Genomic DNA, 13,860 nt, shown 5'->3' on the forward strand with positions numbered 1-13,860 from the left:
AGAGACTAATATAGAGAACAAACTGAGGGTTGTTGGAGGAGTTGTGGGAGGGGGATGGGCTAAACGGGTAAGGGGCATTAAGGAATATCTACTCCTGAAATCATGGCTGTACTATATGCTAACTAACCTGGATGTAAATTAAAAAATATATTATTTAAAAAAAAAGAAAAAGAAGAGTATTTTGTTTTCTCTCTTCTTTACTGATTGAGTTATCTCAAAATCATTCAGGAATTTAAAGGGCATATCTTTCAACCTAAACTAAGAGTGTCCAACTGACAAGAAGAGTTAATCCCTCTCCCCAAATGCCAAATTTATTCACAATGTGACTAGTTTAGTGCCTGTGAAACGTACTCCAATGTGAACACATTGCTTACATTATGTGACATAACAGGAGGAACTACAATGGCTTACCCTTGCAAAATCCATTTTAGTAGAAAAAGATAACACCCAAATTCTTATTTACAAATATTAAAAACTCAAGCAGATATAAACTGTTACCAATAGAAGTATGATATGCAATCTTTAAAGCTGTACTTCTTCTTGGCGCTCTAATTACAAGGCTAGCCCCAAATGCACTAATCAACCCTACTCGTTTCTTTCAAAATTACAGTTTAAACATAAGTGATAAAATTTCACTAATTCAAACTTTACCACCTCAGAATGGTTGAAAATGTTGGCACCGATTGCAAAGAAAAGCTGTATTATACCACCGGTTTTAAGCAATTTGTTTATATATTTGGGTGTAGTCGGCTTCATGTTTCTTCTGCTTGGGGCTCATTTAGCTTCTTGGATCTGTGGATTTATACTTTTCATCAAATTTGGAAAATTATCAGCTGTTATTTCTTCATATATTTTTCTGCTTCAGCCCCTTCTTTCTAGGTTTCCAATTATACACATACACTGCCCATATGAACTTGTTCCCCAACCTACTGATGGCTCTGTAGTCTAGTCTTTTCTGTGTTTCATATTAAGTACTTTCTATTATTTGGTCTTCAAATTCAGCAATCATTTATTATGCAGTGTCTAATCTATTAATACCCATCAGTGTATTTTTTTTTCATTTCAGATAACGCTATTTTCATTTCTATAAATTTAATTTGGGCCTTTCACATTTCTCATGTCTCTCCTTAACATGTTTATTCTTTGCTTCTTGGACATATGGAGTATATTTATAATAGCTGTTATAATGTCCTTGTTTATTGATTTTAACAACTGTTTCTACAGATTGACTTTTCTCCTCATTATGAGGATGTTTTCCTAGTTCTTTGTATATATGGTCATTTTTTTAGTTAAAAAAATTTTTTTACTGTTTCTTTATTTTTGAGAGACAGAGCAAGAGTGAGAGCAGGGGGAGGGGCAGAGAGCGAGGGAGTCACAGAAACCGAAGCAGGCTCCAGGCTCTGAGCTGTCATCACAGAGCCCGATGAAGGACTCTAACTCACGAACTACCAGTCGGATGCTCAACTGACTGAGCGACCTGGGTGTCCCTGCATGTACGGCAATTTTTAATTGAATGCTAGACATCGTAAATTTTACAGAGTTGAATCCTGGGTATATATTTTGAATTCCTGTATTCTTAAACTTTGTTCTGTTCTAGGATACAGGGAAGGGTTTTGGAAATTAAGTTATTTAAATAGGAAACAATCTGATCCCTTTGGGTCTTGGTTTTAAGCTTTGTCGGATAGGACCCCAGAGGCCTTTAGTCTAGGGCTACTTGGCCCCACTACTGAAGCAATATACCCTTCTGAGTATTCAACCCAATTCCCAGAGTACTACGATATTTCCCCATTCTGGCTGTTCACAACTGAACTCTTCCCGGCCCTGTGTGAGGTCCAGGAACTTTTCTTCCTGCTCCTTTTTGGTAGTTCTTTCCCTGCCTTTGGTAGTTTCCTCACATGCCGACACTGCAAATCAGCCGAAATCTCAAGTGGAACCCTGTGCACATCTCTGAAACTCTGTGTAGCTGCCTCCTGTTTGGTACTCAGTCCTGAGCATTCCCACTGCCTTGGCTTGCACAAATTCCCTACTCTGTCTCCTCAAATCAGGGAGACTGCCAGGCTTTCGTGGGGTGCATCTCCCTGCTACTGTAGCCCAGAAGCACTCAAGGCAGTAAGCTAGAGTGATCAGTTAGAGCGATCGTCAGGCTCAGCTTTTCCCTGCCCTCAAGTACCAGGGTCTCATGCCGCCTATTGTTCAATGTCTGAAAATTCTTTCTTTCTTTTATTCGTTTTGTTGTTGTTACCTAAGGTGAGAGGGTAAATCCAGCTCCTGTTACACCATCATGGTCAGAAGCGAAAAGCCTGATATAGTCTTGGGCTAATTATATTTTATGAGACAAGTCAGAATACCTGGTGGGCCTGAAATTATATAAAATCACATAATGGAGTTTTACTGTTCAACGAGGGAGACACTGTGCTTTGCCTTTTATTTTCTCTCAGCAAAGTTAAGCGGTAGAGAAAGGAAAGCACTTAGTAACTACTGGTTTGGCCCAACATTAACAAGTAATCCTATTATCTGGCCCAGGATGGAAAAGTTAGGTTAAAGTGAGGTTTTGTTTGTTTGTTTGTTTGTTTGTTTTAAGCATAGATATTTAAGTTGCTATTTACTTTCTCTTCTACCAAATAGGAACATTCCCAAAATTACTTACAAAAAGAAAATAAATTTTTGCAACCCTGACACAAAGTGATATATAACAAGTCTAAATTTCACCATTCTGGGCAGAAGAAGTCAACTATAAAAAGCCACTTCCTCCCTCAACTTAAATTTTTCTTTTTTTTTTTTTTTTTTTAAATTTTTTTTTCAACGTTTATTCATTTTTGGGACAGAGAGAGACAGAGCATGAACGGGGGAGGGGCAGAGAGAGAGGGAGACACAGAATCGGAAACAGGCTCCAGGCTCCGAGCCATCAGCCCAGAGCCTGACGCGGGGCTCGAACTCACGGACCGCGAGATCGTGACCTGGCTGAAGTCGGACGCTTAACCGACTGCGCCACCCAGGCGCCCCTCAACTTAAATTTTTCTTAAAAAGAGGTAAGATACTGCAACTTATCTAAAGGGCAATCATGCTGACAGCCAGCCTTTGGCAATTATAAAGAACAAAACAAAAACAAAACAACAACTATGCAGGCCGCCTGTCATCACCACCTACTACACTCGTCGTCCAAAATTTTAAAGCCTAACATTTAACTTGGCTCAGCAAAGCAACTTTATATTTTTAATGACCTAACTCTAAATCAAGTTTCCTCTCTAATACATCAGTAGTTTGTGGGCAAAAGCCCAGCAAGTTTAACACTTCCCTCATTAGATAATGCTATCAGTTTCACTTAACTTTAAAGTCTTCTTTCTACTGGCACTCCCTTGTTTTTGCCCTTCACCCCCCAACCCCCAAAATACTACCCACCACCCTCGCAACAAGGCAAATAACAATTAAAGTGAAAAAATCAAATGGTAAGATTGTGTCGTTGGACCAGTTATTTTACCTCTCCAAGCCTCAGTTTCCACATCCGTGAAATGGGAGATAAAAGCACAAGCCACAGAATTAAATGAAATAAAGGATGTCTAACACCACATCTCCTAAACTGTATGCTGACATGCTCTAGGACGCTTCAACAAACTCGCGTAAGAGCTGCAGGATATTTTAAATTGAAAGAAACACAGAGATCCTCAACAGCTGTTGCACTGCCCAAACTATTAGCCTGAGGTAGTTCAGAGTATTAACAGCGGAGTACGTACTTCCTTTGATAATGTCCTATCTCTGTAAGGCTGGGTTTTCGGTAGTTGCTGCCGAGAAAAAGCAAGTGCGGCAGAAGCAGGACGGAAACGGGGGTGGAGCTGCCCCATCTGATTCTGAGATGTGAAAAGCTGTTCAATGCTCAACAGCACATACATATCCCATTAGTAAATAACTGGTTATTTAGGAGGGAAAGAAATTATTTCCAATTTACTTGCATTATTTTTCAAATAGGTACCAGAGTTCTCAGAACTATTTGACATTTGGACCTAATTATTTAATAAACAGAACTGTGGCCTAGGGGTGCTGTGAAAAACTTAATGAGACACCACAAAACAATGACGTGTAGGAACCTCTGGCTTGATGTTGTGACTGGGAGAGGAAGCTTCCAATAAATGGCGCGCTCCTTTAGAGCGCGCAGTTTTACAGAAAAGGCAGTGTAATCCACATTCAGTGACAAAGATCCCCAGAATATTGTCCTATGGTTTTATGGTTCATAGTTCCATGATAAAAGAAAAAAAAGGAGGTAAATGAAGAAACTCAGATGGACAAGCTGGGGTAAAACCAGGTCCAGCATATAGGGATACAGCCTTGCGGTCTAGGAAGCACGTGATTTGAGTCCATCAGGATTCAAAAGGACTTGGAAAGCCTGAAAATCATCTTACCAGCAGGCAGATAAAAGCAATGAATCCTTGGGGCGCCTGGGTGGCGCAGTCGGTTAAGCGTCCGACTTCAGCCAGGTCACGATCTCGCGGTCCGTGAGTTCGAGCCCCGCGTCAGGCTCTGGGCTGATGGCTCGGAGCCTGGAGCCTGTTTCCGATTCTGTGTCTCCCTCTCTCTCTGCCCCTTCCCCGTTCATGCTCTGTCTCTCTCTGTCCCAAAAATAAATAAATGTTGAAAAAAAAAAATTAAAAAAAAAAAAAAAAGCAATGAATCCTTACTTCTATCCTGCCATTTACTGAAAGAGCAAAAGCTCTACTATTAAGAGTCAGGAATTTATCTCACCACCTTACATCCCATCTTCTCAACAGGTGATCCAGAACTTCTGTTTCTAGAAATCATCCTTCATTTCCCGTGTGCTGACCTCCTCTGCATTTCTTTCTTAGGACTCAATTATGACCGTAAAGTATTTACCTCTGCTGAAGCACGAGATGGGTTGAAAAACAACGAGATAGCTCGTGAATTCAGAGCAGAGCATGTTAGCAGTCAGACCGGCGACCTGCGGCAGTCCTGCTGTGTAACTAGACAGAAGAGGGAAACGGAACCTGACACAAAACTGGTCGATATCCCTCTTTAATCTCTTGTTGAATTAATTCCCGAGGAAAAATGTGTTATGACTTGCTGACCATCACACTTGCTGCTTACACTGGTCCAGACACAGAATACTAGTCATGGAGAATCTACTTCCTACACTCAACCACTGCCCCTCAGACATCAAATTTTAGTTTAATTAAGCGGCTTTCTGGACTGATGACTTCTGTATGTCTTTTCTATCAGCAGTTCAGTCAAACACCAATTCTTTAAAAGATAAAAAAAAAAAATCAATTTTATAGAAAAAAGGTACCATACTTTCAAACTTTTGTGAACTTTGCAAGCTAGCTTAGGTTAATCTCCTCCTCACCCCGGCCCACCCCCCACGGCACTGCTTTAGCCACTTATTCTGTAACTGTGAGTGAAACACTGTACCAAGCAGTAGGGATACAAAGATTGCCAAGACATGGGTTTTTCCCTTACAGAGTAGAGCATCCAGACATGGAAGTTCCACATAATCTTAAAGCACTACATTAAAAGGGCTACGGGGGCATTAGCACTACGGTTCAGGCTGAACGTTTCAAGAAAACTACTTCTTAATATATTTGAGTATATTTATATCATACAACTAGTTATTATAATATTGACATCAATAGGAAATAATAGCATTAACATTCTGGCCACCTGGTTACTTCGGATAAAATGTGCAAGCTAAAAAGTTATCCCATAATCTATGGGATATAGAAATATAGAAATATAAACTATGACTCTAAAGCCTACGTAAACTATGCTCAGAATAATCATCCCAACCTGATCACGTCAGAATCTCTAGGGGACTGGAGCCCAGGGAACCAGTATTTACGACCCCTCGCCAGGTGATTACAATACGCAAACAGGGCTGAAAACCACTGGTTCACTGATTACGTCATAGCACCATGACTGATTTAAGTTTTAAAGCCTAGCAACATAAAGACAGAGTCCTGAGGCTGGATTAGTGGACACTCAGGCCCTACAAAGATCCATGATCTGAAACTGTTTTTACTGTGTGGTCACTGGCACCTTATTTTTTGATCTGCGCTAAGAATATGAAATGGAAGGTTTCGTGTTGGGTATCTCATGGCATTTCTGGCATAAGCCAAGACAACGAAGTGACTGTCAATCCTCAATGACATGTGCTGCCTAAGATGTCTAAATTTTTAAACTTTACTCTTTAAAGCCAGGACAACTAGAGCCTGGAGAAATCATAAACTTTTGCTACATGACGGAGGCCCGCAAGGGTCACTTTTACCACCTGCTTTTAGAAAGAGCACCTGCATACAAGCATGTGGAGAACCACAAACCAGCGCATAAAAAGGGTTTATCCTGTGATACGGACTGAGTTCTAGAGAAATGACGAAAAGGAAGAGACAAGAACGAGATGGAGTGGGCGGGTGGCGCAGATTCTCAGGAAGGAAGACTGGAGCGACAATGACAGGCTTTGAGGGCAAAGGTAGAAAAAAGCATTCTAGGGAAGAGGGTGTAGCAGGAACAGCATGATGAAGGGTAGAACAAGCACAGTACTTTGGGAAAGCACTGTGGAAACAGAAGAGTCTCCCCTGAAAGGAGATCCACACCCATGCTGGACACACAGGGTGGGGCCAAGTTATGGATGGCCTTGAAGGACAGGTTGAGGACTCAAACCTAATCTTCTTGAAAAATGGGGTTACATTTTGGTTTGATACCGAACGTGATTTTGGAAGATTCTTCTTGCAGATTAATAAGCAGACTACACTGAGATTCAAGGGGCTGGGACTGCTGAAGAGAAAAAGAACAACTCAGTATCTTCCAAATGCAGTTCCCTGGATACATCAGGCATTTCAGAAATGTGAGATTTTATTTATTTATTTTTTTTTGAACGTTTATTTATTTTTTGGGGGACAGAGAGAGACAGAGCATGAGCGGGGGAGGGGCAGAGAGAGACGGAGACACAGAATCGGAAACAGGCTCCAGGCTCTGAGCCATCAGCCCAGAGCCTGATGCGGGGCTCGAACTCACGGACCGCGAGATCGTGGCCTGGCTGAAGTCGGACGCTTAACCGACTGCGCCACCCAGGCGCCCCCAGAAATGTGAGATTTTAAAAACGAGCACTCCACAGCACAACATGCACGTATTGCTCCAAACTGAATGTCAAATTAATTTTACAAGTCAAAGGATATACTAAAAGGTCTGTCAGCTCTTAACATTAAATATTTCAAGCTATTACTCTAAAGTCTACTGTAGGAGTGCTCGCTTCGGCAGCACATATACTAAAGTCTACTGTAGGAAAGCTAATAACAGATCTAATAAATTATATATCATTTATGCTACTTTTACCAGGAAAGGCAACATTCAAACTCATTTTCCCTCTAAAAGAATTGCTTATATAGTCTAAATCTAAAGAAAAGAAATAAAATCAATAAAAGTTAAGACAATATTCTTAATATTCTTTTCCTTAAAATGTTAATGCCAAAATGCACAGTTTAGGAAGTTTGCTTTTTCTTAACCATTCTTTGGCATAAAAGCTGCTGGAGGTTTGGATGAATGATTATCCTTTGGTTTCCTACCTGAGAATAAAAGCAATAATCCTAGTAACTATGGGTAGTGCATCCTCTGTAGCTGAAAACTCAACTCCCTATTATCACCAGTAACCACAACTGAAGAAACATTTAAATTTTAGACAAATTAGGGGCGCCTAAGTGGCTCAGTTGGTTAATACCTGACTGTTGATTTTGGCTCAGGTCATGATCTCACAGTTTGTGAGTTTGAGCCCCATGTGGGGCTGTGCTGACAGGGAGCCTCCTTAGAATTCTCTTTCTCCCTCCCTCTCTCTCTCTCTCTGTCTCTCTCTCTCACCCCGCCCCTCCCCTGCTCACGCTCTATCTCTCAAAACTAAATAAACACACATTTTTTTAATGTTTATTTAGTTTTGAGAGAGAGAGAGATAGAGCGTGAGCAGGGAAGGGGCAGAGAGAGGGAGACACAGAATCCGAAACAGGCTCCAGGTTCCAAGCTGTCAGCACAGAGCCTGAGGCGGGGCTCGAACTCATGAACCCTGAGATCATGACCTGAGCCAAAGTTGGACGCTTACCCGACTGAGCCACCCTGGTGCCCCATAAATAAACATTTTAAAAAAATAAAAAATAAGTAAATTTAGACAAATTAGAAAATCAGGTGACATCACCAAAAAAAAACCACATACAAACAGTTGAGAAATAGTTCAAGACAAAACCAAACCATTTTCCCCCAGATATTTTAAATTAGGAATTCATCAGTATAAAGAACTATATTTGTCGTGTGAAAAAAAAGGCTATGCTAATTAATACTATAGCAAGTTATATATCAGTTTATTTAAATATAAAAAACAGTTAGAAGGAATTAAGTCCATACTAAGTATAACCCATCTTAAGACTTGTTTTCTTAGAACACAAATAGCTCTATCCTGCTCACTCAAACCATGTTACTATATGTACCAAAAATATATACACTTCTCATACATTATACTTTGCTCAGCCTTTTTTTTTTCTTTCTCTTTTTTAAAATTTTTTTTCAACGTTTATTTATTTTTGGGACAGAGAGAGACAGAGCATGAAGGGGGGAGGGGCAGAGAGAGAGGGAGACACAGAATCGGAAACAGGCTCCAGGCTCTGACCCATCAGCCCAGAGCCCGACACGGGGCTCGAACTCCCGGACCGCGAGATGGTGACCTGAGTTGAAGTGGAACGCTTAACCGACTGAGCCACCCAGGCGCCCCACTCAGCCTTTTCTTTATGTTACTACCCTTTCTTCCAATCAAGATAAAATTTACTACTTTAGAGTTTTAAGATCAGGTTAACATTTTAACAGGTTAATACTCTGTATGCAAAATGCAGGGTCTTATGTATGCTGCTCACTTACTGAATCTGAAGAAAGTTTCAAAGTTTAAAATATTTAGGGACTTTTTTTTTTTTTAATTTTTTTTTTTCAACGTTTATTTATTTTTGGGACAGAGAGAGAGAGACAGAGCATGAACGGGGGAGGGGCAGAGAGAGGGAGACACAGAATCGGAAACAGGCTCCAGGCTCCGAGCCATCAGCCCAGAGCCCGACGCGGGGCTCGAACTCACGGACCGCGAGATCGTGACCTGGCTGAAGTCGGACGCTTAACCGACTGCGCCACCCAGGCGCCCCTAGGGACTTTTTTTTTAAGCATGACTTTCGAACGCTATTTTTAATTTATAAAAATATGACCAGTAGCTAAACTAATGCTAACAAAGCAAAAATATGACAAAGAAACAAGTAGTTACCAGTAGAAGGACTTTAAAAACAGAATCACATTTCTAGTAACCCCAACCTGGAGTTCTCTGCCAAAATCTCAGATTAAGAAAGAAAATTAATATTGAAATTAGTCTTTTTATTTTTAATTTCATCCATTTGCCCAGAAAATAACCCAGACCACACTAATCTACTATTTTTCTTGTGGGGCAGTAGTCCTTTTCTTATCAAAATAATTTTTTAAAATAACATGAAATCAATCACATTATCTCACATGAAATTCTAGAAGTTTACAATTCTCTCAATAAAAACGTAAGGGCCTCACCAAAGATACTCCAAAAACATTAGATAAATACTCTTGGAATTCATTACTATAACTGATATACAAGAAATCCTGTTCATTACAGGGGCACCTGGGTGGCTCAGTCGTTAAGTGTGGGACTTCAGCTCAAGTCACGATCTTGTGGTCTCTGAGTTCAAGCCCCCCACAGGGCTCACTGCTGTCAGCCTGTCAGCACAGAGCCTGCTTTGGATCCTCTGCCCCCCCCCCCCCCCCCCCCCAAAAAAAAAGAAATCCTGCTCATTACAGTAAAAATGTCAAGCAAGCCTATACAGGGTGATATGATGTGATACGCACTGTGACAATATTTCTTTGGAAAGAAAGATTTACTTTTAGGAGGAGGCAAAGAATCCAAGAAAGCAAAAACCTGTGCCCAAACTTGCACTTTGCCCCCGACCCCCAATAGAAACCTGCAAGGGGGGGCGGGGGGGGGGGCGGAAGAAAAAGAAAATGAACGTTTAAAATAAGGTTTAATGAAAAGAAAATAACGGCATACTCCGCTCCACCAAATACAGCGAAGGGGCTGTCAGGGTCATCTCTAAAAAAATGGTTGAATCTGAATAATTTCAAATCAAAACAGAGGCATACTGATCAGTTGGGCTAATGACAGATGACTTACAAAGCACAGCTACGGCCCCAGACTCGAACATGAGACATTCTTCCTTATGCCTGGTTTCCACGATGAGACTGAAAGGTGGAGGATCCAGTTTGTGATAGATCCGAAATCCTTTGCTGAACGCCATTCTCCTTTCTTCAGAGGCAGCCCTGTGAAAACCAAGCAAAGCAAATGAAGCTAACGTTTCCTTCTGCAGCAAGGACTGCAAGGCATCCAGAAGTCCCTCCCTGCCAGGTTTTGATGGGGGGGTGGGGTGGAAAAAACAAAAAACAAAACAAACGGAGCTCAAGGGAGCGAATGGTTTATTCCAAAAGATAACCCGTCACTTAATTTTACCAAAAAATTAAGGAAAAGCTACCAATTCTCACGGCAAGGCAACAACACAAGGCTTAATTACACTCTAAGTCCACGAACGGTTTGGTTAAGATGAGTTTCCGTTTACTTTGTGTTTACCAAAAGGAAAGATTTTGAGCGTTATTTCGTTCGGAGTTGTTTATCAGCTTCCTGCTTCAGGATTTGTCACTACGTTGAAAGGGAACCGATTCGGAAACTTCAAGCCGTCCCTTTGCGGGGGAAGGAGAGGAGGTGGGAGGGAAGGTTAACGAGGCCGGTTCAAAGCTCCTTAGGGGGCAGGAGGAGGGAAAGGATTATCCGACACGACACGACTGGCTCTCCCGGGGGCGGCAGCGAAGGGCAAGGGAAGCGGCACAGGTTACCGCCACCTCCCGCCCGGCCGCAGGCCACCGCCGGCTGGGGAGACAGCAGGCGGAAGCCCGTAAATATGAATGGCCACCCGGGAAGAGTCACGACTCGGGACACGGACCCGACCGGGGATCCTCGGGGATCCCGGGCAGACGACCGCCCGGGAAAGCAGCTCCGTCCCAGGGGGGCGAAGCCGCCGAGCCGCCCGATCCCTTTATGCGCCAGCAGAGACGACCCGGCGCCCAGACCGACTTGGTTCCTCTCCCGCGGGCAGGCTGACAGCCGCTGTCACCACAGCCCCCGGCCCGACGCAGCGCCCCGCACAACCTGTAGTCTGCTCACAACCTCGCCCGCCCTCCCGAGCCTGGGCTGCCCGCGGTCGCCCCTCACCGTTCCCGCCCGGGCTGCGGCGGGGGAGGCTGACCGGGAAGCGTCCGCCCGCACGCCCGGCTGCCGGTGGGTCTGGCCGCGGCCGCTCCCCGCCCCCCGCCGGCTCGCTCACCTCTTTCTCCGGCTCCTCCTCCTCCTTCTCCCGCAGCCGCCGCCGCCACAGCCGCCGGAAGCGTCACTTCCGCTCCAGCAGGCCTCTCTTCCGCATTGCGCCGCGGCCGGGGGCGGAAGGCCCGCCCCTCGGGGGAAAGGCGGGGCGTCAGAAGGGAGGCTCCGCCCACTCCGGACCTCCCTGGGAGTCCGAAACGGTGGGCCGCCTGCTTCCTCCACGCGCTGCGACCTTCACCTCAGGCGGCCTGCCGCCGGGGCCGCGGCTGCAGGTCACTGGGGATATGGGGACGAGGAGGATCGGCCTCCCTAGCCCCCTCGCGGGGGCTTTTCAGAACTTACCAACCCTCCCCGTGAGCGCCAGGGAGGGACTCGGGGGAAAAGCTTTGGGGACCGGGTATTGATGTACCCAAGATGGGTGTCAGGAGCCCCCGGTCGCCCCCACCGGCCTGACGGCCGGGGGCGGGGCGGGGGGGGGGTAGGGCTCGGGACTGTCAGCAGGAGGGCCAACCGGACGGCGCCTGAAGAGCTGTCCATGGTGTCTCCACGCCAACAGCGCTCTGTTCCCATCCGAGCGTCTGGATAAGCAGAAGAAAAACTAATGCCTGCTTTGGAACAACTCTGTCGGCTGCCTTTTCTTCAGGCGTGTTCCAGAGCTCTCAGGAACACTGTAGGAGAGTGCCCAGTTGTGCAAACGGTGGAGACTCGGATGTCACAAACCAGGACCTCAAGACTGAGTTGAAACATGGCTGTACTCAGGCAACTATGTTTGTCACTGAATGGCGAAAAGCTTTCCTCAACCACGCAGTTTAATAACGGAAGGCGTCCTAACCCTTTCGTTTTTTGATTTTTTAACAAATCACGCTATATGGCTAATATCAATGTGTCCCACGGACGTTTCATTCTCTTTCCACTCAGTAGACCTAAATATGGAAATGAAGTCAAAGCCAACGGGGCCAAAAGGAATTGAAATCCTGAAGAACCCAGAACTCTGAGAAACTGTTTCTGCTTGCCTTTGTTTTTTCTTTACCTCTTCCCCTTCTTGCCTTTATTTTAGGAGCAAAAGCAGAATTTAAATTTGTTATCTTGCACAAAGTCATTTCCCCCTCCAGGCCCTGTCATGTGACTTGATTTAACATTTCTTCATCCATTTTAGAGAAGCTGGACCCACCCTGGTTTCAGGATACTAAAGTAGCTCTAGTTCGTTAGAAAAAGAAGCCATTTCTTTTCTAGGAGAGATGCAAAGACACATTTAGTTCTGAGAACTGGAGGGGATTTCTCATTTAGTACTATTTACTTAGAAAAAGGTGTTTTTGATGTTAGTAGTGGTTACTGACAACAGCCTCAGAATTAAACCTAATTTAAACTGCTAGACTGTGGTTGCTTTTTTTTTTTTTCCAGAAGAATCCATCTCAATTAGAGATTGCATTTGACGGAAAAAAAAGTAGATGGGAGTGGGTGAGAATGGAAATTTTATTTGCCTATTCAGTTATAATGCCTCTCTAGCCCTGAAGGCATGGCAGATGTATGCACCAGAAAAACATATGGAAGGATATTTTGCTCCAGGAGAGATGTTGATGTTATTGAATACTTTGCTTGGGAGTTGTTTTTTATGACAGCTGAGATCCAGAAAAGAGAAGTTGTTAAAAAATTACTGTTTCAAGTAGAGTTGGGACCGGAAACCAAACTTGCCCACCCCAAACCTAAGCTCACTTCCATCATGCCTGTCTGGGAGGCTGCAATGAAGAGTCCCCCACGCCCCCACCCCTACTTCTCAGAGTGGGAATTGTGGGTCCCGGGCTCTTTTAGAAGCAGGTGTTCTGCCTACTTCTGATTTCTTTTGATTTGGGACTAAGGAGAGTAAGGTCAAAGTTTCTTGGTTCTGGGTGTGAACTGCTATTTCTTTCTTCAAAATAAACTGGGCGGAGGCAGGAGAGATAAGCAGGACTCATTCCCAGAGCTGTCAGAAGGCCACAACCTTTCCAAATCCTTTCAAAATGGATCATTTTAGTCATGAATAAGCATGCCCTGGGTTTGAAACCCAAAGGCCATTTTACTAGTGACTTCTATAGAATGTAATTCCTTCTTTTTCTTGTCCCTCTTTACTACTTACCCTTGTTACAGCACATGAAAATAGCCAAATTTTCACCAGGTTTGAAGAGTGTCGGTGGGGGTTGGGAGGGGAGAGCACTGACTTAAAATACAAGTTACGTGGCACACACAAACTTCTGAGGTCTTAAGGGCCCACAGAGATGTGCTGACACTTTCTTGACCCTTCAAAATGAGCAATGAGGCCTGTGGGTAGGCTCAAAATAGCACATCCTAATCCCTGGGACATGTGAATGTTAATTTACAGGGAAAACAAGTCTTTGCTGCTGTGATTGAGTTAAGGATCTTGAGATTATTTTGCTTTCTCTGGGCAGGCCCTAAATGCAATCACAGCTGTTCTTATAGGG

The 13,860-nt window shown here is 43.9% G+C and overlaps 1 protein-coding gene across 11 annotated transcripts in view; it reads right to left on the bottom strand.

Moving 5' to 3' along the window:
* The window catches only part of SYNJ1 (synaptojanin 1), a 93,261-nt gene extending 81,785 nt beyond the window's left edge, over window positions 1–11,476 (bottom strand). For 10 of the 11 annotated variants that reach the window (XM_030329230.1, XM_030329234.1, XM_030329231.1 and 7 more), the window contains exons 1-2: window positions 11,297–11,395; window positions 10,208–10,353 (exon numbers count right to left, since the gene is read on the bottom strand). In XM_030329230.1, the coding sequence (XP_030185090.1) occupies window positions 10,208–10,331 (124 nt within the window). In that variant the 5' untranslated portion in view covers window positions 10,332–10,353; window positions 11,297–11,395. The other variant, XM_030329235.1, reaches the window with a different exon arrangement.
* Window positions 11,477–13,860: the final 2,384 nt, after the last annotated feature.

This window comes from Lynx canadensis, chromosome C2 (assembly GCF_007474595.2).
Source record: "Lynx canadensis isolate LIC74 chromosome C2, mLynCan4.pri.v2, whole genome shotgun sequence".
Lineage (NCBI taxonomy): Eukaryota > Metazoa > Chordata > Mammalia > Carnivora > Felidae > Lynx > Lynx canadensis.